This window comes from Oncorhynchus masou, chromosome 12 (genome assembly GCF_036934945.1).
Source record: "Oncorhynchus masou masou isolate Uvic2021 chromosome 12, UVic_Omas_1.1, whole genome shotgun sequence".
Classification (NCBI taxonomy): Eukaryota; Metazoa; Chordata; class Actinopteri; order Salmoniformes; family Salmonidae; genus Oncorhynchus; species Oncorhynchus masou.
In genome coordinates, this window is record NC_088223.1 from 18,670,019 (window position 1) to 18,697,196 (window position 27,178).

The 27,178-nt window shown below is 45.2% G+C and overlaps 1 protein-coding gene across 3 annotated transcripts in view; it reads right to left on the minus strand.

The window, feature by feature from the left end:
- Positions 1-3,506: 3,506 nt before the first annotated feature.
- LOC135549649 (neurabin-1-like) overlaps positions 3,507-27,178 on the minus strand; it is a 126,868-nt gene continuing 103,196 nt past the window's right edge. The window contains exons 13-20 of one of the 3 annotated variants that reach the window (XM_064979816.1): positions 15,425-15,569; positions 14,960-15,080; positions 13,480-13,528; positions 12,966-13,010; positions 10,699-10,818; positions 10,137-10,160; positions 9,659-9,841; positions 3,507-9,368 (exon numbers count right to left, since the gene is read on the minus strand). In XM_064979816.1, coding sequence (XP_064835888.1) covers positions 9,156-9,368; positions 9,659-9,841; positions 10,137-10,160; positions 10,699-10,818; positions 12,966-13,010; positions 13,480-13,528; positions 14,960-15,080; positions 15,425-15,569 — 900 coding nt within the window. In that variant the 3' untranslated portion in view covers positions 3,507-9,155. The remainder of the gene's footprint in view (positions 9,369-9,658; positions 9,842-10,136; positions 10,161-10,698; positions 10,819-12,965; positions 13,011-13,479; positions 13,529-14,959; positions 15,081-15,424; positions 15,570-27,178) is intronic. The other 2 variants (XM_064979818.1, XM_064979817.1) reach the window with 2 other exon arrangements.

The following is a 27,178-nucleotide window of genomic DNA, read 5'->3' on the forward strand; positions in this document are numbered from 1 at the left end:
TGGCCTAGTGGGTTAACTGCCTGTTCAGGGGTAGAACAAAAGATCTGTACCTTGTCAGCTCGGGGGTTTGAACTTGCAACCTTCCGGTTACTAGTCCAACGCTCTAACCACTAGGCTACCCTGCCGCCCCTTAGTTCCTGCATACTCCTACCATGCACAACCCTAGTCTGGAATCAAAACGGACTAGGACGACCATAAGCTAGCACAACCACAACCCTGCCTTGCTTGTATGAGGCCAGGGCCATGTGTTTGTCCTCCACCTCCAGCAGCAGTGTAGAGTATCTCCAGGACCTCCTCTTTGTTGTTGGTCTGTAGGGCCTCCAAGAAACGGCCTTGATCCTCCTAACAGTCTGCCGTCTGTGGGTCAGCAGCTCCTCACTGTTCCTTCTCTTCTCCTGGTGTTACTACTGCCCTCACCAAGGCACGGAGGCACCTTCTGATGATGTCATAAATGGTGCATCGTAGTAGGCTTACACATACATCCTGGGGTTCTTCATACAGCTACAGGACTAGCTCTGGTCCATCACGCAGAGCAACAACGACGAGTTGCCTCCGAGTGTACTAGACTAGAGGAACGTGCACTATCGCCCTGGACCAGAGCTAGGAAGGGACATGAGAAAAAAATGTAAAAGCTTTACCTTCAACATGTTGTTTAAACACAGTAACAATGAGGAACTGGAAAAAGATAGAACAATGAAAGTGACTCTGTTCCATTTTATTCAGTGTGACAGATAGCTGCCCATTCAATGTTTCAAAATGCAAAAGAGGGAGAGCAAAGAAAATTAGAAAAAAGAAGCACAGACTTTTTTTGTGAACTAAATGCAGCTAGCCGAGCAGTCATGATTATCTCTCAGAACATTCTCACGGACAGATCAACACCCCCTCAGCCCCACACAAACTGTACACATGCTGCACACTGACGCAGTAGAAAACAAGGCTTCTTCAGGGTTAATACAGCATATTGCTTTCAACTTTTACTGTACATACAAAAGTCATAGAGTGCTGTCCAACGGTAGACTGGGCAGGTGCGCGTTTGGAATAGGTTGGAGTAGTGTTTCGTCATAAGCCCAGACGCTCTGTTATAAGAGTAGTACTGGACTAGATTGAGAGAAAGGATGCCGCAACTACAATAACAATGGAAGAGGAGGGAGATTTGCTCAGGTTATGCAATTTAAATCAGGTTAATATACAAACTTCAATCATTGGTAATCACTCGATTTGATGATCATCATTTTCCTTTTTACAACATTTTATGAACATTTGTTTTAGAACTTTTTGGCAAAAGGGTAATCATACAATTACTTGATATTATAATGATGCGTTAATACACTAATGTTGCATAAGTTATTATAAACGATATACAAGATGCTTTGTTTTTAACATAAAATAATAAATAATACCATATAAACATTAATACCAGTGTGATCTAAGTGGCATTGCATGGAGGTATCATATTTCTGGCTCTTATCCCATCCACCAACACACTTGCCTTTAAAAGGATAGTTCACTCAGCAGTCAAGTTAAGATAGAGCACTTTCAGTAAAGAGAAAAAACTGTGATGATGATATGTATTTTTTGGGGAGAGTGAACTATACTTTTAACCCTCATATGGGTTGAAAATGGCAGATTTGGGCGCTGATAAATGCCTAAATTGGAACGCAGTGGTTGTACGGTAACATGCTATACATGATGTCAGACCTCCGGTTCTACACTCACAGCTCTGTATGGGTTGACTGACAGGCGTCCGAACTCATGCCCCGTCCCTGCAGCTGATTGGGCAACGTTTTGGTTGTCCGAGAGGGAAATGCTGTAAATTAAAAGAACTCTTTGTATTCTGAAAGATGGGACATTGAGGATTATAAATACTGCTGTCAAACAAGAAAGCCAAACACCAGAGTCCAAATGTGCACTTCACATTTCCATATCATAAAACTAATGTCAGTGTCAATGTTTATGATCACTATGTTTGATGTACAGTTACAAGATGACATGGCGTTATACCCTGGGTTGTCCTGAACAGAATGAGCCTATGTTTGTCTGTTGTGAAGTAAATGTACCGCAGCACACGACCCCTTTCTATGTGCACCAAAATCCTAATCTGTGTCCCTGAATTGCATTGTGAAAGCCTAACACTGTAATGTCACATTTCATAATTTAGCTAGTCATGCTGGCAATAGAACAGGCTTTCAAGTTATGCCCACAAGACCCAGATTGCGATTTATGGAGCGTTTTTGGATTGCGTAAACAGTAATTCTGCGAGGGCCGGATGCAGGGATATGTTCCAAACGAAACAAGTGTGCTTGCTCTAGTTCCTCTAGCACAGGTAGGAGAGCAAAACAAAGAATGTTATATAGGGTGTCCAATTAAAAAGGCATATTTTGAACAATGGATATATAATGTGTAAATGTATAGACAATCCTCTAAGAAGTTATTGGACTTTTTACCCATGTAGGATGTCCAGAATGGCAGTGACTCGATCAATGGAGGCTAGAGAAAAAAAGTTTGACAAAATCTGGAAAATTGCATCACATCAGCTCGGCTGGATTCTGTGCAAAAAGAAAGGCTACTGTCTACTTGACAAGCTCACTTTCCCATTGAACTCATCTTTCTTCTCGAAACCACGGGACAGAAAACAATATAGAAGTAAGATGGATATCGATTTTGAGACATAACATGTAGTATTTTCATATTTTATTCTAGACTTTTCATATTAATTCTTGGTCTTAGTAGATTTCTCTAAAAAACAATCGTATATCTTTGAAATGTCAACGGAGTGCCGGGCATACATCAAGCTTTTTATTTTACATTTAATTCAGATCGTGTCACGCCAATTTAACTTTTTGCAACCCGCAGAAACAACTTTGACGAAGACAACCACAAAATGTAAAATCCTAAAAAGTTGTTATGAGAAAGCTGCACCGCTGTGTCAACAGAGCTCGGTGTTTATTGACACATGTATTAGGTTATGAAATCAAACTTCTTTCATATGTTACAGAAAGAAACTGAAAGATTCAGAACATGAATAATCAAATGTATTATGTAACATAAGGAAGTGACATTTCATCACCAAAGCACGTTTTCTGGGCAGAGTGGCTGAACCTTATAGTTGAAGACATTGTGAGTCATAAAAGTGCATTGGAATTACTTAGGAACTGTGAACACTTCAGAGAGGTGTGTGTCCACTTGGAGACACCAGTTAGACCTCTCACTCAAAGCCTTGTAATTGTTTTGTCTTATGTTGCACCTACCCCACATTACTCCATTACAACAGCAGCATCACCATCATGGAGACATTTCAATGGCTATACAATGTATGTAAACATGAACAAATGATGATTCCTGGGTAAGATAATGGAACATAATGACTCAAATTAGCTTAAAATATATTCAAAACACATATTGCATAAAATGTAATTACAACAGTATCAGTCGAAGATTGGACACACCTACTCATTCCAGGGTTTTTCTTTTTACTAATTTCTACATTGTAAAATAATATTGAAGACGTCAAAACTTTGACATAACACATATGGAATCATGTAGTAACCAAAAAGGTGTTAGACAAATCAAAATATATTTTATATTTGAGATCCTTCAAAGTAGCCACCCTTTGCCTTGAGGACAGCTTTGCACACTCTTGGCATTCTCTCAACCAGCTTCATGGTGTAGTCACCTGGAATGCATTTCAATTAACAGTTGTGCCTTGTTAAATGTACATTTGGAGTGTGTTTGAGCCAATCAGTTGTGTTGTGACAAGGTAGGGCGGTATACAGAATATAGCCCTATTTGGGAAAAAAGAACATGTCCATATTATTGCAAGAACAGCTCAATTAAGCAAAGAGAAACGACAGTTCATCATTACTTTAAGACATGAAGGTCAGTCAATGCGGAGAATGTAAAGAACTTTGAAAGTTTCTTCAAGTGCAGTCGCAAAAACCATCCAGCGCTATGATGAAACTGGCTCTCATAAGGACCGCCACGGAAAAGTAAGACTCAGAGTTATCTCTGCTGCAGAGAATAAGTTAATTAGAGTTAAGTGCACCTCCGATTGCAGCCCAAATAAATTATTCACAGAGTTCAAGTAACAGACACATCTCAACATCAACTCTTCAGAGGAAACAATCAGACCTTCACGGTCAATTCAAGGAACAATTAACCAGCATGGCATCCACAGCATTCTGCAGCGATACGCCATCCCATCTGGTTTGCGCTTAGTAGGACTATCATTTGTTTTTCAACGGGACAATGACCCAACACACCTCCAGGCTGTGTAAGGGCTATTTGAACAAGGACAGTGATGGAGTGCTGCATCAGATGACCTGGCCTCCACAATCACCTGATATCAACCCAATTGAGATGGTTTTGGATGAGTTGGACCGCAGAGTGAAGGGAAAGCAGCCAACAAGTCCTCAGCATATGTCGGAACTCCTTCAAGACTGTTGGAAAAGCATTCCTCATGAAGCTGGTTGAGAGAATGCCAAAAGTGCGCAAAGCTTTCATCAAGGCAAAGGGTGGCTACTTTTATATTTTGATTTGTTTAACACTTTTTTGGTTACTACATGATTCCATATGTGTTATTTCATAGTTCTGATATCTTCACTATTATTCTACAATGTAGAAATTAGTAAAAATAAAGAAAAACCCTGGAATGAGTAGGTGTGTCCAAACTTCTGACTGGTACTGTATGTCAATGTCCTTTAAAAAAACTGATGTAAAGGTATCTGTGAAACAGAAATATTAAATCCAAAACGGTTGGACTGTATTGAGGTATGTATCTGTTCTAGTGGAACGTTTGTAATCTCAGTAATTGTGTAAGTACTGTGGCGAAACTGAGTCAATGATGAACCTGCACACAAATATAATCCTCTCTTTCAGATTCTGCATCTTTCTTCACATGTTTCAGTGTACACAGGTAGTGGGATACATTTTCCAATCACAGAAAACGAGCCATTTCATAATCACAGGGCATAAAACACAAACAGAATCATCTGAAAAGATATGGCCATATTATTTGCCAGCTTTGAGACAATCGGGTAGAAGCTGGTAGGGTTGCGAAAATCTAGGCAGCGTGTGGGTTTTACTTTAGTTATTTAGAGTAGGGGTTCTCATACTTTTTGGGGTCGGGGACCCCTTTTGTGTTAGCAAATTCATCAGAGACATCTGCAGTAGTCTCCACGGCTGGATGAACAAATGCTGCATTCAAGACAACTGGGAGCTCAGAACTCTGTACTCGGAAATCTCCGACCTCAGACTTCAGTGCGTTCAAGACATCTGGGAGCTCTGAAAAAAACTCGAGCCTCCTAGAGCTCTGACTTTCCGATCATAAGATCAATGACGTCACGATTTGACCTAGTTTTTTTCAGAGTTCCCAGTTGTCTTGAAAGCACCATGGGAAATAACATTTCAAAGGCCCACCTCTTCTCATCTGAGAGATTTTTTTTGCAGTTTTCAAGCTAATTTCCTGCAATTGTACACATTTTGCCATGAGGTAGCGATATAATTTTTTTTTTAACTTTAAAACGAATATCCTGCAAGTCTACACAATTTTCCATGAGTCAGAGAGAAAACTTAGCAGTTTTAAAGCTTCAATTACAGTGCATTTAGGTTTTAAATAAAACAGTTTGGGGGAATAGTAATGAGTTGAAAAATGTATCATTGGTAGAGTACTGTGGATTCCAATATCCCTGTGAGCCTCACATGCCCATGTGTTAAAAAAGTGTTAAACAAATCAAAATATATGTTATATTTGAGATTCTTCAAAGTAGCCACCCTTCGCCTTAATTAATAACAGCTTCGCACACTCTTGGCATTCTCTCAAACAGCTTCACGAGGTAGTCACCTGGAATGGGGCCGCAGTGTAGCCTAGTGGTTAGAGCATTGGACTAGCAACCGAAAGGTTGTAAGTTCAAATCCCCGAGCTGACAAGGTACAAAATCTGTCGTTCTGCCCCTGAACAGGCAGTTAACCCACTGTTCCTAGGCTGTCATTGAAAATAAGAATTTGTTCTTAACTGACTTGCCTAGTAAAATAAAGGTAAAATAAAAAATGCATTTCAATTAACAGGTGTGCCTTGTTAAAAGATCATTTGTGGAATTTCTTTCCTTCTTCATGCGTTTAAGCCAATCAGTTGTTTTGGGACATTTGTAGGGGGGTATACAGAATATAGCCCTATTTGGTAAAAGACCAAGTCCATATTATGGCAAGAACAGCTAAAATAAGCAAAGAGAAATGACAGTCCATCATTACTTTAAGACATGAAGGTCAGTTAATGAGGAAAATGTCAAGAACGAAGAAAAAGTTTCTTACAAGTGCAGTCACAAAAACCATGAAGCGCTATGATCAAACTGGTGCTCAGCATATGTGGGAAGTCCTTCAAGACAAGTGCTCAGCATATGTGGGAACTCCTTCAAGACTGTTGGAAAAGCATTCCAGGTGAAGCTGGTTGAGTTTGCAAAGCTGTCATCAAGGCAAAGTGTGGCTACTTTTTTAGAATATAAAATATATTTGGATTTGTTTAACACTTTTTTGGTTACTCCAATATTCCATATGTGTTATTTCATAGTTTTAATGTCTTCACTATTATTCTACAATGTAGAAAATAGTAAAAATAAAGAAAAATCCTCAAATGAGTAGGTGTGTCCAAACTTTTGACAGGTACTGTATATATTTTAGATCTGTCCTCTTAAACCTTACTGTACCTCCACGACCCCACTTTGAGAACCCGATTTAGAGAGTATCAGAAAGAGGTTGAAAATAGGTTGATGAAACTATGTTCTCTTTGAAATGTCATCATACTGTTTTTGGAGCAGGGTCTGGTATGTTACAAATTCATGGAACTGTTCACTTCACACTAAGAGGAATCAGTCCACTCACTAAGTCCTTAGTCATTCACAGTGTGAAGTGCTCTAATGCGATGCAGAGGCCAGTTTACTGTTAGCAAACTAAAGAGTTTAGTTCATACAGTAGTTGGAATTCCAGTGTTGAGATCTCCATTGTAGTTCCAGTAAGGAGTATAAATACTTTTTCCTCCCACAAACTTGGTTCTTATTCCAGTAACACTCGTCTATTCAATAGACTTCAGTTCCTCTTGAGTAGCTCCAGTGTTGCCATCATTCTCAAGTAGTAGGAGTCAAGGAGCAGGCCTGACCCTTAGAGTGGTGAGATCTGGATATTGCCCCACCATCCACTACACAGACCTGACCCCTAATGTTGAGATCTAGGTATTGCCCCACCTAGTGGTTAGATCTGGGTATTGCCCCCACCATCCACCACACAGCCCTGACCCCTAGTGGTTAGATCTAGGTATTGTCCCACCTAGTGGTACGATCTGGGTATTGCCCTACCATCCACCACACAGACCTCACCCCTAGTGTTGAGATCTAGGTATTGTCCCACCTAGTGGTTAGATCTGGGTATTGCCCACCATCCACCACACAGACCTGACCCCTAGTGTTGAGATCTAGGTATTGCCCCACCAAGTGGCACGATCTGGGAATTGCCCCATCATCCACCACACAGACCTGACCCCTAATGTTGAGATCTAGGTATTGCCCCACCAAGTGGTACGATCTGGGAATTGCCCCATCATCCACCACACAGACCTGACCCCTAATGTTGAGATCTAGGTATTGCCCAACCTAGTGGTTAGATCTGGGTATTGCCCCCACCATCCACCACACAGCCCTGAACCCTAGTGGTTAGATCTAGGTATTGCCCCACCTAGTGGTTAGATCTGGGTATTGCCCCACCATCCACCACACAGACCTGACCCCTACTGTTGAGATCTAGGTATTGCCCCACCAAGTGGTACGATCTTGGAATTGCCCCATCATCCACCACACAGTCCTGACCCCTAGCGGTGAGATCTAGGTGTTGGTTGCCCCACCTAGTGGTGAGATCTGGGTATTGCATTCACTATCCCCTACACAGCTCATTTGTAGAGTATGTGCTTCATCAGAACTATGATGGGAAGATTCAGATTCCATAAATCTATCGATCTATCTACACAGAATACACATGTTCATTTGATAAAAAATGGCACATTAGACTTCTCCATATGATCATATATGTACATTGTCATGATGTCTAAAGGTGTTTTATATAACACATCAAAAAAGAGGAGGAACGCAGACGGGTGTGAAGCTGATATATTTGGGGGTTTCTGTTTTCCGAATGAATAAATAAACCTGAATTACAGCAAAATAAATAATATGTAATGGAGGTGGAGGTTTGGAAACACTATGACAGGGTTTCCAAAACATGGTCCTCAGGACCCCAAGGGGTGCACGTTTTGGTTTCAACTAATCATCAAGCTTTGATCATTGGAATCAGCTGTTTAGTGTTAGGGCAAAAAACAAAACGTGCACATCGTGGGATCCGTAGGACTGAGTTTGGGAAACGCTGCACTACGAGGATGTACAATGAGATGAAAGGTTGGCAGGTGGGTGGGTAGCATCTTTACTATCCAACTGTCTGGTCATTTTGGTATTTGTTCGGTGGTACAGTAGCGTGCCGGCCTCCAGCGCTACAGCCTCCAATAGTAGTGCACTGAACTCCACAGCCTGAACTCAAGCCCTGTTAGGTGTTATACTAGAGATATTACAGAAAGGAGGAGATGGGAATCGCATTGGGCTATGAATGGAGGAACGTATAACAGCAGACTGTTAACCGATCTCATTCACGTTGTCAAGCTGCATCACGCTGTTGCTAAGCAAATCGTCACGCAATTCTCAAAGTCAGGGTATGAATCGAGAAACCTGCCTATCTTCCTCAAAAGTAGGTAATGTCACGATTCCAAAGCTATACGATATTACACAGAACAAGTTAATTATCTCACATCTCGGGAAAAGATTTGTAATGTTGGGTTTTTGACCCAGCACCCAATTGAGCTCTCCTTGTCCCAGAATCGCCCCGAGAATGCACCGCGGGCCCATTGACGACACATGGGCAACGTACACAATGAGCATTAATACGATTCCACTGGAGTTTCCCCATCTCCTCCTTAAAAGTATCTCTGGTTATATCAATTGACATATCACATAATACATCTGGTATTTTAGCTCAGTGGTTCTGGTGACTGTTTCTATCCCTGGAGATGCTACTTTGTAGTGGTTGTTGGTAGACAGACAAGGAGAGGTAGGTCTTAAAGCCGTGGGTTACTTTGCTGCGCCTTCTGCTGTCTCGGAGTAGCCCTTGCTGCTGGGTTTGTGGGCCTGTTTCTGTTGTTGCTCCAGCTCTTTCTTACGGAGCTTCTCTCGCTGTTTGTCCAGTTTCTCCCGGTTCCTCCGAGCCTTCTCCATCAGGACCTTGAGGTCCTTTGCCTTCTTCTTGATCAGAGCCCGGTCCTGGGAGGAGGCAACGCCAAGGGTCTGTACACCAACACACACACACATGGCAAGGGTCAGAGATCCGGGGGGGGGGGATGTGAGTGAAGAGATACACATGCAGGGAATGCAGGGAATTGAACACAGCAGCTAGGGTCTAATAAAATACATCACGAGCTGTAACAATTTTAGCCTGTTTTTTTACAGTTAATATCTTTGGCCCAAAGCTTCAGGGTCAACTGTATAGTGTGGTGCTCTATAGCGCACCTCAGATTGAATCCCAAAGTAACTAACACAGCTGGATATGCACATTAACAAAGGTTTCAGCTCTTTACCTTGAGCTCAGTACTGTCCAGCTGCAGTAGCTGGTCTCCGTCTACGTTCTTGGCCATGAAATCTGGGATGTACTGCTCCAGATTTAGTCCCATGAGCCAGCGGGACACCTGCTGGGAGGTCCATTCTGTCACAATGAGGTTCTGCCACTGGTGCTGCTTGGGGCACTGGCCCCCATCTAGGATCTAGATACACACACACACACACACACGGTTGGAGGTATACAGAGATCCAAGCTTTCTTAAACCATTATTAGAGCAAACACATAGTGATGGGTGATTTAAAATGAATAATTTCTAAATGTTTAGAATAGGTGTTGACAGCATGCTGAAGACTGAACATCACATACGAAACATGCAGTCCCAAGGTTTTGGAGTATCTACCGGTATGTTAAAGTATCTACCGGTATGAGAATTATTGATGGATGGAGGTGTGTGATGTAAACACATTTTCTTTTAGCCGTTCAGAGCCAGATCCTACCTCCTCATCTATCATATCCAGACTCTGAACATGGCAGCACGGGGACAACGGGACAGGAGAGGCCAGTCAATACAAAAACACAGTAGCACGCAATGGTGCCCTTTACAGGCCTACAGGGCAGGGTCTGACAAACTCTGTCCTGGGCCCCCTGGGTGCATGTTTTGGTTTTTGTCCTTGCACTACACAGCTGATTCAAATGACCAACTCATCATCAAGCTTTGATTATTTGAATCAGCTGTGTAGAGCTAGGAAAGAAACAAAACATGCACCCAGGGGGCCCAGGACAGAGTTTGGGAGACCCTGCTACAGGGTACATACAATATACAAAATGGCTGAATAGTGAACCTACCGTTGCTTACATCAAAGTTAGTTAAATTTAATATAAGTTGTAAGGAATTAAACAGGAAACAGGTCATTCGAACACCATTGTTACACAGTCCGGACACGTGGCATGGCAGGAGCACTATGTGGTGAAATATAGGCACTTAAAATATAGTTCAATAACTACTGCTTGTTGATACTGGGTTGATACTTTATGTGAGATCAAATCTTTGTTTCTCACCTCGTCTGAGGAGAGCACCAGGGTGTGTGAGCGACCGGACATCTTGGCTTCAGTTAGCAGACCACTGACCTCCACTGAGCTGCTACTGCTGACACTCAGATCATCCTTCACCACAGGAACCTATGGAGAACAACACCATGCAGAAGTCTATTAGTCCTTAGTCAAAACATTGTTTACATCCAAAATGGCATCCTATGCCCTATTTAGTGCCCTATGGGCCCTGGTCAAAAGTTTGTGTGCCATTTCATGCCCAGACTTTTTGTTTTTACCTTTATTTAACTAGGCAAGTCAGTTAACAACAAATTCTTATTTACAATGACGGCCTACCCCGGCCAAACCTGGGCACCGCCCTATGGGACTCCCATTCACGTCCCGTTGTGATACAGCCTGGAATCGAACCAAAGTCTGTGGTGACGCCTCTAGCATTGAGATGCAGTGCCTTAGACCACTGCACCACTCGGGAGCCCATCTCACATATTGTATTCCCCTCTCAACACACAGAAATTCATTTTTGTTTTGTGATGTTTTTAATCCAAAGCAATTAAATTCCATTGTTGATGTAATTTGCTGCTGATTACAAAATGAATAGATGGACTAGACAGGACGGACTGTTACATACATATTCTGTGGATTTATCGCTAATTCAGAGACATATTGTATTATTCAATGATGTGACGTAATGAAATATAACTTTGATATTATACTGCATAATTAAGCAATTTTACTGTGGTTTGAGTTGTTGTTTGGGGATCTGTAGCTGAACTGAGTCATCTTCCCTCAGCAGTGTGTGTGAGAGAGAGTGTGGGTGAGTGTGTGTGTATGCGCATATGTCGGTCTGTGAATGTGTATGTGCATGTGTGTGTGTGTGTGTGACGAACAGGCATGTGTGTTTATGTGTGTGTTAACCTGCGAGACCTCAGTAGTTCTCCCTGTCCCCAGTGATAACAATAATAAACTCTGTCTGGCAGACAGACTGGGGGCATCTTAATCTCTGAAGCTTACAGCTGGCCAGACCTACCTACCTACCGCACAAGGTGGGCTTTCCTTAGTCAACATGGTGTCAGCGTTAGCCTTCATTAGATGTCTGCACAATCATAACCCTCCTTGTGATTTGAGGTACTGTAAGTCTGTCTGATTCTCTTGTCTGTGGCCAGATTGGATCCACTGAGCTCGGTAACTAGCTGCTTTTTTGGGGTGAAAAGTTTGAGCCAGATGCACACCATCCATTAGTGATTCCCTGTTGTGCAGCCTTGAGGTTTGTGAGAAGAGAGAGATACAGTGCCTTGCGAAAGTATTCGGCCCAAATTTTCAGTTTTTGATTTGTTAAAAAAGTTTGAAATATCCAATAAATGTCGTTCCACTTCATGATTGTGTCCTACTTGTTGTTGATTCTTCACAAAAAAATACAGTTTTATATCTTTATGTTTGAAGCCTGAAATGTGGCGAAAGGTCGCAAAGTTCAAGGGGGCCGAATACTTTCGCAAGGCACTGTACATCACTTGAACCTCACCTTAGGGGCGCGGTAGGCAGCTAGATTCAGCCCCAGGATGATGTTTGTTGGTGGGGATGGCCAGGAAATAATTATATCAATTTCTACACTAGAAATTAACCACAACTAAGCCCAGAACGAGATTGTATTTAAAAAATAACAATAATTTCATAACTTGATTATATTGAGACACAATTGCGTCTCTTCTTTTATTTGTGTGAATACTTGGGAACAGATTTCCTAAATTAAACACATTTTAAGCTGAATTCCAGCTGATTTTAAAGTATTTCTTTTACTATAAACTTAGGGGGGCAAAACAAAATCACTTCCGGGCCGGTTTTGGCCCACGGGCCGACTGTTGCCGAGCTCTGCCTTAAGGTTATGTATCAAGGATGAAAGACTAGATACTATGCAAAAAATGTGATATTATATTGAAGTGATTTCCCCATTACTATGGACAAATCAGACAGCCAGTGATTGAAAGAGAAATGCTGTTACGCAAAAACCCAACCTCTGAAATGAAAATAACAAAATAAATGCTGATTCACATTCTTGAAGAAATTATGAATGATTCATTACTGTTCAGATTTCAATTTGATTTAATTAACTTCATTCTAATCCAACATGCCTCTATATTTGTGTAAATTACTGAAATGAACTTTGATGAAGTACAATATGAATATGCTAATTAGACCGTGTCATGCCCTGCTATGTACAGTACTTGTTCGTATTCTGTTTGATTGGGTATGATTGGAGCAAACAAGAATAAATACAATACCAAGTCATATGAATAGGAGAAGAAGTGGGGCCAAGTAAGAGATTTCTGTTAAACGCATCAAAACCAGACACAGGTTAAATCAGTGCAACGTGAACAAACCATATGCAACACAATAAATAGCCTTTAGGTATTATCTGCATTAGAACACATCAGTGAGCACTGTCAATACATATTATCATGTAGATGCCCTGTTTCTGATCACCGTGCCAACAGTTTTGAATCAATGTTGGTTTCCCAAATAGCACCCTCTCCCCTACAAAGTACACTACATTTGGGGGAGAGGGTGCAATTTTGGACACAACCAGAGTCTACAGTATTTAATCAATGTCAATAGTTTAAAGTCACATGGTCCAGTACTAGCCTGGTAACCATACTGTCTGTGCTGAAGCCAAACATCAGCCTATCAGCCTATCATCTACACAACGACAGAAGAGTTACTGTATGTACATCATGGGACCTGGCTGGTCTAATACCACTACAGACACACAGTTTGGGTTTCTCTTCACACACATACCTTGGCCTTGAGCCTCTCTGGGCTATTCTCAGCGGAGGGCTCTGTAGAACTAGGGAAAAGAGACATGGGTTAGTAGAGGAAACACAGATCAAACATTGAGATACAAAAACAGTGTGAAAATAGGTTGGGAACAACAGATTGGGACAAACAACTACAAACAGAGTGCCAGAGTTACTAAACCCCTGAACCCCCAGAGAGAATCACACCAGTAAAACCCCTAAACCCCCAGAGAGAATAACACCAGTGAAACCCCTGTACCCTCAGAGAGAATCACACCATTAAAACCCCTGCACCCCCAGAGAGAATCACACCAGTAACCCCTGTACCCCCAGAGAGAATCACACCAGTAAAACCCCTGCACCTCCAGAGAATCACACCAGTAAAACCCCTGCACCTCCAGAGAATCACACCAGTAAAAACCCCTGTACCTCCAGAGAGAATCACACCACTAACCCCTGTACCCCCAGAGAGAATCACACCATTAAAACCCCTGCACCCCCAGAGAGAATCACACCAGTAAAACCCCTGTACCCCCAGAGAGAATCACACCAGTAAAACCCCTGTACCTCCAGAGAGAATCACACCAGTAAAACCCCTGTACCCCCAGAGAGAATCACACCAGTAAAACCCCTGTACCCCCAGAGAGAATCACACCAGTAAAACCCCTGTACCTCCAGAGAGAATCACACCAGTAAAACCCCTGTACCTCCAGAGAGAATCACACCAGTAACCCCTGTACCTCCAGAGAATCACACCAGTAAAACCCCTGTACCCCCAGAGAGAATCACCCCATTTAAAACCCCTGCACCCCCAGAGAGAATCACACCAGTAACCCCTGTACCCCCAGAGAGAATCACACCAGTAAAACCCCTGCACCTCCAGAGAATCACACCAGTAAAACCCCTGCAACTCCAGAGAATCACACCAGTAACCCCTGTACCTCCAGAGAATCACACCAGTAAAACCCCTGTACCCCCAGAGAGAATCACACCATTAAAACTCCTGCACCCCCAGAGAGAATCACACCAGTAACCCCTGTACCTCCAGACAATCACACCAGTAAAACCCCTGCACCTCCAGAGAGTTTTAGGGGTGGGAGAGGTGTGCAGTGATCTCTGTGCGTTGTGTATCAGACCCAGCTGTGTTGTTGTCTGCAGTCACAGCAGCGGCTGCCAGCCACAGTGGGGATTTAGATGAACACCCCATAACAGAACCCTTTGTGGTTCCAGGTAGAACTCTTTTGGCTTTCATGTAGAACCCTCTGTGGAAAGGGTTCTACATGGAACTCAAAAGTGTTCTACCACGAACCAAAAAGCGTTCTTCAAAGTGTTCTCCTATGGGGACAGTCAAAGAACCCTTTTATGTTCTAGATATTACCTTTTTTTTCAAATAGTGCAGATACAGACACACACAAATCTGTACCTATGGGAAATTTCACCCCGTAGCCAGAGGAACACAGTGGCAGAGAGGTGGTTAGTACCTGTTTCCTGGTGAGCTTCTGGGGTCCTTCCCTTTGCTTTGTGTCGGTGGGTCCAGACCACTCCTGGTGATCTTCTCGTCCAGGCTGAGAGAGGGGCTGGACAACACAGGAGACTGGGACCCTGCACACATCATCAGAAAGGTTCAAGAAATAGATGCAAACCTCCAGCAACAAGTATTAACATCACTACATTGTGATCAAGGACATCACTTTCTCTGAAGTCATCTTTGAAGACAATGTATGTTCTGCATTCATATTCGTAAGATGCTGCCCTCATCATCATTACAGTTTTTGCTCTGTACTGAAAGCGCTCTATCTTGAAAACTGGACCTAAGGCATGTACCATTTTAGGGGGATTATATTAACATGGGTCTAATGAACAAAATACTCAAATATGAGTTGCCTATCCGTTATTGATATGGGTAACACTAAGTATAATGGTTTATGATGTGGTTCTACACTGACCGGTGTTGTCTGCTGCCTGCTGGAGGAGGGTGTGTCTGGGGTAGCCCTCAGCACTGTCAGGGGCCCTGCAGGCTCTGGATTCATTCACAGTACTGGAGGCTGCACTCCGCATGGATGAACAAGTATTGCCAGGGCCCTCTGATGCCTGGAGAGAGAGAGAGAGACAGAGCGAGAAGAAGGGGAGGCAGAGAGAGAGAGGAGACGCATAGAGAGGGGAAAGGAGGAGGGACAAAGTAAGGAGGGAGGGAGGGAGGGATCAATAAAGAAGGGGAAAGATAGAAGGAGAGATAGAAAGAAAGACAGAAAGATGAACACAGAGAAAGAGAGATTTACTTTAACAATGCTATCAAAAATCTGAGGACTATACTGAGGACTGTCTGTCTGGTGGCTGGTGACTGTCTGTCCTCTGTATAGTGGCTGGTGACTGTCTGTCCTCTGTATAGTGGCTGGTGACTGTCTGTCTTCAGTATAGTGGCTGGTGACTGTCTGTCCTCTGTATAGTGGCTGGTGACTGTCTGTCTTCAGTATAGTGGCTGGTGACTGTCTGTCCTCTGTATAGTGGCTGGTGACTGTCTGTCTTCAGTATAGTGGCTGGTGACTGTCTGTCTTCAGTATAGTGGCTGGTGACTGTCTGTCTTCAGTATAGTGGCTGGTGACTGTCTGTCTTCAGTATAGTGGCTGGTGACTGTCTGTCCTCTGTATAGTGGCTGGTGACTGTCTGTCCTCTGTACAATCGTGGCCAAACGTTTTGAGAATGACAAATATTAATTTTCACGTCTGCTGCCTCAGTTTGTATGATGGCAATTTGCATATACTCCAGAATGTTATTAAGAGTGATCAGATGAATTGCAAAGTCCCTCTTTGCCATGCAAATCCCATAAAAACATTTCCACTGCATTTCAGCCCTGCCACAAATGGACCAGCTGACATCATGTCAATGATTTTCTCGTTAACACAGGTGTGAGTGTTGACAAGGACAAGACTAGAGATGATTCTGTCATGCTGATTGAGTTCGAATAACAGACTAGAAGCTTCAAAAGGAGGGTGGTGCTTGGAATCATTGTTCTTCCTCTGGTTACCTGCAAGGAAACACGTGCCGTCATCATTACTTTGCACAAAAAGTGCTTCACAGGTAAGACTATTGCTGCCAGTAAGATTGCACCTAAATCAACCATTCATCGGATCATCAAGAACTTCAAGGAGTGCGGTTCAATTGTTGTGAAGAAGGCTTCAGGGAGCCCGAGAAAGTCCAGCAAGCACCAGGACCGTCTCCTAAAGTTGATTCAGCTGCGGGATCGGGGCACCACCAGCTTGCTCAGGAATGGCAGCAGGCAGGTGTGAGTGCATCTGCACGCACTGTGAGGCGAAGACTTTTGGAGGATGGCCTGGTGTCAAGAAGGGCAGCAACGAAGCCACTTCTCTCCAGGAAAAACATCAGGGACAGACTGATATTCTGCAATAGGTACAGGGATTGGACTGCTGAGGACTGGGGTAAAGTCATTTTCTCTGATGAATTCCCTTTCCGATTGTTTGGAACTTCCAGAAAAAAGCTTGGCCGGAGAAGACAAGGTGAGCGCTACCATCAGTCCTGCGTCATGCCAACAGTAAAGCATCCTGAGACCATTCATGTGTGGGGTTGCTTCTCAGCCAAGGGAGTGGACTCACTCACAATTTTGCCTAAGAACACAGCCATGAATAAAGAATGGTAACCAACACATCCTCCGAGAGCAACTTCTCCCAACCATCCAGGAACAGTTTGGTGACGAACAATGCCTTTTCCAGCATGATGGAGCACCTTGCCATAAGGGAAAAGTGATAACTAAGTGTCTCAGGGGAAAAAAACATCCATATTTTGGGTCCATGGCCAGGAAACTCCCGAGACCTTAATCCCATTGAGAACTTGTGGTCAATCCTCAAGAGGCGGGTGGACAAACAAAAGCACACAAATTCTGACAAACTCCAAGCATTGATTATGCAAGAATGGGCTGCCTTCAGTCAGGATGTGGCCCAGAAGTTAATTGACAGCATGCCAGGGCGGATTGCAGAGGTCAAATATTGACTCTTTGCATCAACTTCATGTAATTGTCAATAAAAGCCTTTGACACTTATGAAATGTTTGTAATTATACTTCAGTATTCCATAGTAACATCTGACAAAAATATCTAAAGACACTGAGGCAGCAGACTTTGTAAAAATTAATATTTGTGTCATTCTCAAAACTTTTGGCCTGGACTGTATAGTGGCTGGTGACTGTCTGTCTTCAGTATAGTGGCTGGTGACTGTTTGTCTTCAGTATAGTGGCTGGTGACTGTTTGTCTTCAGTATAGTGGCTGGTGACTGTCTATCCTCTGTATAGTGGCAGGTGACTGTCTGTCTTCAGTATAGTTTATTTTCTGGCTGGTGACTCTGTCCTCTGTATAGTGGCTGGTGACTGTCTGTCTTCAGTATAGTGGCTGGTGACTGTCTGTCTTCAGTATAGTGTCTGGTGACTGTCTGCCTTCAGTATAGTGTCTGCTGACTGTCTGTCTTCAGAATAGTGTCTGGTGACTGTTTGTCTTCAGTATAGTGGCTGGTGACTGTCTATCCTCTGTATAGTGGCTGGTGACTGTCTGTCTTCAGTATAGTTTATTTTCTGGCTGGTGACTCTGTCCTCTGTATAGTGGCTGGTGACTGTCTGTCTTCAGTATAGTGGCTGGTGACTGTCTGTCTGGTGGCTGGAGACTGTCTGTCTTCAGTATAGTGTCTGGTGACTGTCTGTCTTCAGTATAGTGTCTGGTGACTGTCTGTCTTCAGTATAGTGGCTGGTGACTGTTTGTCTTCAGTATAGTGGCTGGTGACTACCTGCCTGGTGGCTGGTGACTGTCTGTCTTCAGTATAGTGGCTGGTGACTGTGTGTCTTCAGTATAGTGGCTGGTGACTGTCTATCCTCTGTATAGTGGCTGGTGACTGTCTGTCTTCAGTATAGTTTATTTTCTGGCTGGTGACTCTGTCCTCTGTATAGTGGCTGGTGACTGTCTGTCTTCAGTATAGTGGCTGGTGACTGTCTGTCTGGTGCCTGGAGACTGTCTGTCTTCAGTATAGTGTCTGGTGACTGTCTGCCTTCAGTATAGTGTCTGCTGACTGTCTGTCTTCAGAATAGTGTCTGGTGACTGTCTGTCTTCAGTATAGTGGCTGGTGACTGTTTGTCTTCAGTATAGTGGCTGGTGACTGTCTGTCTTCAGAATAGTGTCTGGTGACTGTCTGTCTTCAGTATAGTGTCTGGTGACTGTCTGTCCTCAGTGTAGTCGCTGGTGACTGTCTGTCTTCCTGCTTTTCTAAGCCTAGTCGGAGTCTGCGTCCCAAATGGCACCCTATTTCCTGTATTGAGACCATTCATGTGTGGGGTTGCTTCTCAGCCAAGGGAGTGGACTCACTCACAATTTTGCCTAAGAACACAGCCATGAATAAAGAATGGTAACCAACACATCCTCCGAGAGCAACTTCTCCCAACCATCCAGGAACAGTTTGGTGACGAACAATGCCTTTTCCAGCATGATGGAGCACCTTGCCATAAGGGAAAAGTGATAACTAAGTGTCTCAGGGGAAAAAAACATCCATATTTTGGGTCCATGGCCAGGAAACTCCCGAGACCTTAATCCCATTGAGAACTTGTGGTCAATCCTCAAGAGGCGGGTGGACAAACAAAAGCACACAAATTCTGACAAACTCCAAGCATTGATTATGCAAGAATGGGCTGCCTTCAGTCAGGATGTGGCCCAGAAGTTAATTGACAGCATGCCAGGGCGGATTGCAGAGGTCAAATATTGACTCTTTGCATCAACTTCATGTAATTGTCAATAAAAGCCTTTGACACTTATGAAATGTTTGTAATTATACTTCAGTATTCCATAGTAACATCTGACAAAAATATCTAAAGACACTGAGGCAGCAGACTTTGTAAAAATTAATATTTGTGTCATTCTCAAAACTTTTGGCCTGGACTGTATAGTGGCTGGTGACTGTCTGTCTTCAGTATAGTGGCTGGTGACTGTCTGTCTTCAGTATAGTGGCTGGTGACTGTTTGTCTTCAGTATAGTGGCTGGTGACTGTTTGTCTTCAGTATAGTGGCTGGTGACTGTCTATCCTCTGTATAGTGGCTGGTGACTGTCTGTCTTCAGTATAGTTTATTTTCTGGCTGGTGACTCTGTCCTCTGTATAGTGGCTGGTGACTGTCTGTCTTCAGTATAGTGGCTGGTGACTGTCTGTCTTCAGTATAGTGTCTGGTGACTGTCTGCCTTCAGTATAGTGTCTGCTGACTGTCTGTCTTCAGAATAGTGTCTGGTGACTGTCTGTCTTCAGTATAGTGGCTGGTGACTGTTTGTCTTCAGTATAGTGGCTGGTGACTGTCTGTCTTCAGTATAGTGGCTGGTGACTGTTTGTCTTCAGTATAGTGGCTGGTGACTGTTTGTCTTCAGTATAGTGGCTGGTGACTGTCTATCCTCTGTATAGTGGCTGGTGACTGTTTGTCTTCAGTATAGTTTATTTTCTGGCTGGTGACTCTGTCCTCTGTATAGTGGCTGGTGACTGTCTGTCTTCAGTATAGTGGCTGGTCACTGTCTGTCTGGTGGCTGGAGACTGTCTGTCTTCAGTATAGTGTCTGGTGACTGTCTGTCTTCAGTATAGTGTCTGGTGACTGTCTGTCTTCAGTATAGTGTCTGCTGACTGTCTGTCTTCAGAATAGTGTCTGGTGACTGTCTGTCTTCAGTATAGTGGCTGGTGACTGTTTGTCTTCAGTATAGTGGCTGGTGACTACCTGCCTGGTGGCTGGTGACTGTCTGTCTTCAGTACAGTGGCTGGTGACTGTCTGTCTTCAGTATAGTGGCTGGTGACTGTTTGTCTTCAGTATAGTGGCTGGTGACTGTCTGTCTTCAGTATAGTGGCTGGTGACTGTTTGTCTTCAGTATAGTGGCTGGTGACTGTCTGTCTTCAGTATAGTGGCTGGTGACTGTTTGTCTTCAGTATAGTGGCTGGTGACTGTCTATCCTCTGTATAGTGGCAGGTGACTGTTTGTCTTCAGTATAGTTTATTTTCTGGCTGGTGACTCTGTCCTCTGTATAGTGGCTGGTGACTGTCTGTCTTCAGTATAGTGGCTGGTGACTGTCTGTCTTCAGTATAGTGTCTGGTGACTGTCTGTCTTCAGTATAGTGTCTGTTGACTGTCTGCCTTCAGTATAGTGTCTGCTGACTGTCTGTCTTCAGAATAGTGTCTGGTGACTGTCTGTCTTCAGTATAGTGGCTGGTGACTGTTTGTCTTCAGTATAGTGGCTGGTGACTGTCTGTCTTCAGAATAGTGGCTGGTGACTGTCTGTCTTCAGTATAGTGGCTGGTGACTGTCTGTCTTCAGAATAGTGTCTGGTGACTGTCTGTCTTCAGTATAGTGGCTGGTGACTGTCTGTCTTCAGTATAGTGGCTGGTGACTGTTTGTCTTCAGTATAGTGGCTGGTGACTACCTGCCTGGTGGCTGGTGACTGTCTGTCTTCAGTATAGTGGTTGGTGACTGTTTGTCTTCAGTATAGTGGCTGGTGACTACCTGCCTGGTGGCTGGTGACTGTCTGTCTTCAGTATAGTGGCTGGTGACTGTGTGTCTTCAGTATAGTGGCTGGTGACTGTCTATCCTCTGTATAGTGGCTGGTGACTGTCTGTCTTCAGAATAGTGTCTGGTGACTGTCTGTCTTCAGTATAGTGGCTGGTGACTGTTTGTCTTCAGTATAGTGGCTGGTGACTGTCTGTCTTCAGAATAGTGTCTGGTGACTGTCTGTCTTCAGTATAGTGGCTGGTGACTGTTTGTCTTCAGTATAGTGGCTGGTGACTACCTGCCTGGTGGCTGGTGACTGTCTGTCTTCAGTATAGTGGTTGGTGACTGTTTGTCTTCAGTATAGTGGCTGGTGACTACCTGCCTGGTGGCTGGTGACTGTCTGTCTTCAGTATAGTGTCTGGTGACTGTCTGTCTTCAGTATAGTGTCTGCTGACTGTCTGTCTTCAGAACAGTGTCTGGTGACTGTCTGTCTTCAGTATAGTGGCTGGTGACTGTTTGTCTTCAGTATAGTGGCTGGTGACTACCTGCCTGGTGGCTGGTGACTGTCTGTCTTCAGTATAGTGGTTGGTGACTGTTTGTCTTCAGTATAGTGGCTGGTGACTACCTGCCTGGTGGCTGGTGACTGTCTGTCTTCAGTATAGTGGCTGGTGACTGTGTGTCTTCAGTATAGTGGCTGGTGACTGTCTATCCTCTGTATAGTGGCTGGTGACTGTCTGTCTTCAGTATAGTTCATTTTCTGGCTGGTGACTCTGTCCTCTGTATAGTGGCTGGTGACTGTCTGTCTTCAGTATAGTGGCTGGTGACTGTCTGTCTGGTGCCTGGTGACTGTCTGTCTTCAGTATAGTGTCTGGTGACTGTCTGCCTTCAGTATAGTGTCTGCTGACTGTCTGTCTTCAGAATAGTGTCTGGTGACTGTCTGTCTTCAGTATAGTGGCTGGTGACTGTCTGTCTTCAGAATAGTGGCTGGTGACTGTCTGTCTTCAGTATAGTGGCTGGTGACTGTGTCAGGATTTGGCCAGGGTTGTTCCGGGTTTTGGTCACTAGATGCCCCCATTGTGCTTTTTGACCTTGTGTTTTTTCCCTTGTTCCCCATTATTATTTGCACCTGTACCTCGTTTCCCCTGATTGTATTTAAACCCTTAGTTTCCCTCAGTTCTGTGCTCTGTGTTTGTATGTTAGCACCCAGCCCTAGTGTTCTGTGTTTTCCTGTCGTTTCCGGTGGATGCTCTTTTGGAATTCTGTTTTTGAGTGTCTCTTGAGGCTTTTTTGTGCTATTCCTACCACCTTTTGGATTTGCCATTTTTGTATTTTAGGACTTCTCCTTTTTACTTTATTAAATACACCGTCTTAAGTACTGCTGTGTCTGCCTCATCTTCTGGGTTCTGCTGACTATTCGTGGCTCAGTTGGTTAAGTGACTGTTTCTCACTCCGGAGACCCAGGTTCGTAACCGGGTCCTGACAGAAACACAGAGCCAAAAATGAACCCAGAGGCAGCCAGTTCCCAGGACCTTTTTGCCATGCTGTCCCACCACCAGGAGACTGTCCAACGCCACGAAGCCGCCCTGGTTCAGCAAGAGGCCTTAATGGCTAGACATTCTCATCTTCTGTCTGAGATGCTGACTTCCATTAAGCAAATATCTGATCGTCTTACCCCGGCAACAGTTCCCGTCCCAGTACCTCAGATTCACGTACCCATGGCAGTTAACCCCCTGGCTGAACCTCGTCTTCCACCTCCCCAACGGTTCTCAGGTGATCCAAGTGCTTGTAAAGGGTTTCTCACCCAATGTTCTCTCTCCTTTGAGCTACAACCCTCGTCGTTTCCCACCGACCGGTCTAAGATCGCTTATATCATCACCCTGCTGTCGGAAAAAGCCCTGGCCTGGGCTACTGCTGTGTGGGATGCCCATAGTTCCTGCTGTGCCAGCTACTCTGCCTTTGCTGAGGAATTCAAACGAGTGTTTCAAGGCCCAAGCAGTGGTTCTGACTTCGCCAAACAGCTCCTGACTCTCCACCAAGGTTGGCGCAGCGTGACGGACTATGCCATCCAGTTCCACACGGTGGCAGCAGCAAGTGGCTGGAACAACGAGGCGCTCACGGTGTGCTTTCTGAAAGGCCTTTCCGACACTATCCAAGATGAACTGGCCACTCGGGAACCACCGGACAATCTCGAGTCCCTGATCAAGTTGGCCTCACGCATTGACCAGCGTCTGAGAGAGAGAGAACTCAACCGTAGACCTCTAGCCCCTATCAGTCCCAGCTCCGAGTCCCCACCTTTATCCTCGCTGGCTCCATCGGAACCCATGCAGATTGGACGCATCTCCCAGGCTGAGAGAGACCGCCGGATGAGGGAGCGACGCTGTCTATATTGCGGCAAACCGGGCCATTTCCGTTCCACGTGTCCCGGGCTCCAGGGAAACGCTCTGTCCCGTACAGACCGGGGGAACTGTAACGGGAAACATAACCTCCTCCCATCCGTCCAACTCCCGTCTGCTCATTCCAGTCACCCTCTCCTGGGACAACCACAAGCTTCACCTTCAAGCCTTGGTAGACTCTGGAGCCGCAGGTAACTTCATGGATGGTGTCTGGGCGAAGGAGAATGGCGTTCCCTCTGAACCTCTAAGTGAACCCATGAGGGTCACTACATTGGATGGAAGCCCTTTGGGATCTGGCCTTGTCACTCATGTCACTACCTCCTTGCGACTTTCAGTTTCACAACACCAGGAATTGATGAACTTTCATTTGATCTCCTGTTCCGAGTTCCCTCTCGTCCTTGGATACCCCTGGCTTCACAGCCATAACCCTCACATCGACTGGTCTGTGGGCACTATCAAGCAGTGGGGTCCTACGTGCCAAGCTACTTGTATTTTCCAGAATTCCCCGAGTTCTACTCCCGAGTCTTTAGAATCCATCGACCTGACCCGAGTTCCCGAGTGTTACCATGACCTCAAACTGGTGTTTAGCAAACAGAGGGCCACCATGCTACCACCCCATAGACCTTACGATTGCCCCATCGACCTGTTTCCGGGCACTTGCCCCCCAGGGGTCGGATCTTTTCCCTATCTCCACCCGAACGAGCTGCTATGGATACCTACATCAAGGACGCTCTGGAAGCAGGCCTCATGCGTCCATCCACCTCCCCGGCGGGAGCAGGGTTTTTCTTTGTGGCCAAGAAAGACGGTGGATTACGTCCTTGCATCGACTACCGGGGACTCAATGCCATAACCGTCCGTAACCGTTACCCGCTACCCCTTATGGCCACAGCCTTCGAGCTGCTCCAGGAAGCAGTTGTTTTCACTAAGCTTGACCTGCGGAACGCATACCATCTTGTGCGGATCAGACCTGGTGACGAGTGGAAGACCGCTTTCAACACGCCTACTGGTCACTATGAATACTTGGTGATGCCCTTCGGCCTGACCAACGCCCCAGCGGTGTTCCAAGCGCTCATAAACGATGTGCTTAGGGATATGCTTAACATATTTGTGTTCGTTTACTTGGATGACATCCTCATCTTTTCGAGCTCCCTTCAAGAACACAGTAAGCATGTCAGACAAGTACTCAAACGCCTCCTGGACAGCCATCTGTACGTTAAGCCGGAAAAATGTGAATTCCATTCATCCCGAGTACAATTCCTGGGATTTGTAGTGGAACCCGGTTGAGTCCAAATGGACCCCAGGAAGGTAGGGCGGTAGCGGATTGGCCCACCCCAAATCCGTTAAGGAAGTTCAGCGTTTCCTGGGCTTCACAAACTTTTACCGCAAGTTCATCAAGAACTTCAGCTTGGTGGCAGCCCCTCTCTCAGCTTTAACCAAGGGTGGCAATGCAAGGTTTTTGTGGGGAAGAGAAGCTGAGACGGCCTTCCAAGGACTCAAGCAGCGCATTCTCTCTGCTCCCATCCTGATACTACCGACTACGGATGAACCATTTGTGGTGGAGGTAGACGCATCAGAGGTTGGTGTTGGAGCTGTCCTGTCTCAGAGGGGTGAAGACAAGAAGCTTCATCCGTGCGCTTTCTTCTCACACCGGCTTACCCCGACTGAGAGGAACTACGATGTGGGGGATCGTGAACTCCTAGCGGTTAAGATGGCATTGAAGGAATGGAGACACTGGCTCGAGGGGGCTTCTCACCCGTTTCAAGTGCTCACGGACCACAAAAATCTAGAGTATATCCAGCAGGCGAAGCGGTTGAACTCTAGACAAGCTAGATGGTCTCTTTTCTTCAATCGATTCCAGTTTATCCTCACCTATCGGCCCGGGTCGAAGAATCTCAAACCGGATGCCCTGTCCCGAGTCTACGCTCCTGCCATTCGAGATGACACGGACATGCCTGTCCTTCCTGCTGCTAAGATTGTGGCTCCGATCTCGTGGCAAGTTGAGGATACCGTGAGACGTGCTCAAGCTAGCGAACCGGACCCGAAAGGAGGTCCTGCCAATCGGTTGTTTGTCCCCAAGGCAGTGAGGACTCAGGTCCTTCTGTGGGGGCACTCCTCTCGCCTCACCTGTCATCCGGGCGTAGGTCGCACCTTGGAGTTCATCCAGCGTAAGTTCTGGTGGCCTACCATAAGAGAAGACGTTGCCACTTTCGTCAATGCCTGTCCCGTGTGCTGCCAGGGCAAATCTTCTCACCTCCGCCCTCAAGGACTCCTTCACCCTTTACCTGTTCCCCACAGACCCTGGTCCCATATCTCATTGGACTTTATTACTGGACTTCCTCCATCCCATGGCAATACTACTATCCTAGTCATAATCGACAGGTTTTCAAAGGCGGCCAGGTTCGTCCCTCTGACTAAGTTACCTTCTGCCAAGGAAACGGCTGAGTTGGTAATTAATCATGTGTTCCGAGTCTTCGGCATTCCTCAAGATATGGTTTCTGACAGAGGTCCCCAGTTCGCCTCAAGGTTTTGGAAGGCCTTCTGCCAACTCATGGGGGCTTCTGCCAGTCTATCTTCAGGGTACCATCCGGAGTCCAACGGCCAAACAGAGAGGATAAATCAAGAGCTGGAAACCACCCTCCGATGTATGACTCGTGACAACCCGTCCACATGGTCATCCTTTATTGTTTGGGCCGAATACGCGCACAACACCTTGCGCTCCTCCTCCACTGGTATGTCCCCGCACGAGTGTCAGTTTGGCTATGCTCCTCCATTGTTCCCGGACCAGGAGGCAGAAGTCAGAGTGCCTTCAGCCTTGAAGTTCGTCAGACGCTGTCGGCTTATGTGGAGGAAGACCCGTCTTAATCTTATGCGTTCCTCACAGAGGTACCAACAACAAGCCAACAGACGTCGCCGTCCCGGGCCTACCCTGCGCCCCGGCCAGAGAGTCTGGCTCTCCACAAGAAACTTACCTCTACGGGTGTAGTCTCGCAAGCTGTCCCAAAAATACATCGGTCCCTTCAAGGTTGCCAGGAGAGTTAACCCAGTTTCTTATCGCCTACACTTACCCAGATCCCTTAAGATTAATCCCACATTTCACATTTCATTGTTAAAACCTGTTGTTTTTTCTCCCCTTGTCCCGGCAGACAGACCTCCCCCTCCGCCTCGTGTCATTGGAGGCCAGCCGGCTTATACCGTCCATCGGATACTGGATTCCCGCCGGGTGCAGCGGTCCTGGCAGTATCTGGTGGACTGGGAAGGCTACGGTCCCGAGGAGCGCTCCTGGGTTCCTGCCAAAGACATCCTGGATCCTGACCTCATTCGTCAGTTCAGGGCCCTCCACCCTGAGAGAGCTGGTAGGAACGTCAGGAGCCGTTCCTAGGGGGGATTCTGTCAGGATTTGGCCAGGGTTGTTCCGGGTTTTGGTCACTAGATGCCCCCATTGTGCTTTTTGACCTTATGTTTTTTCCCTTGTTCCCCATTATTATTTGCACCTGTACCTCGTTTCCCCTGATTGTATTTAAACCCTTAGTTTCCCTCAGTTCTGTGCTCTGTGTTTGTATGTTAGCACCCAGCCCTAGTGTTCTGTGTTTTCCTGTCGTTTCCGGTGGATGCTCTTGTGGAATTCTGTTTTTGAGTGTCTCTTGAGGCTTTTTTTGTGCTATTCCTACCACCTTTTGTATTTGCCATTTTTGTATTTTAGGACTTCTCCTTTTTACTTTATTAAATACACCGTCTTAAGTACTGCTGTGTCTGCCTCATCTTCTGGGTTCTGCTGACTATTCGTGGCTCAGTTGGTTAAGTGACTGTT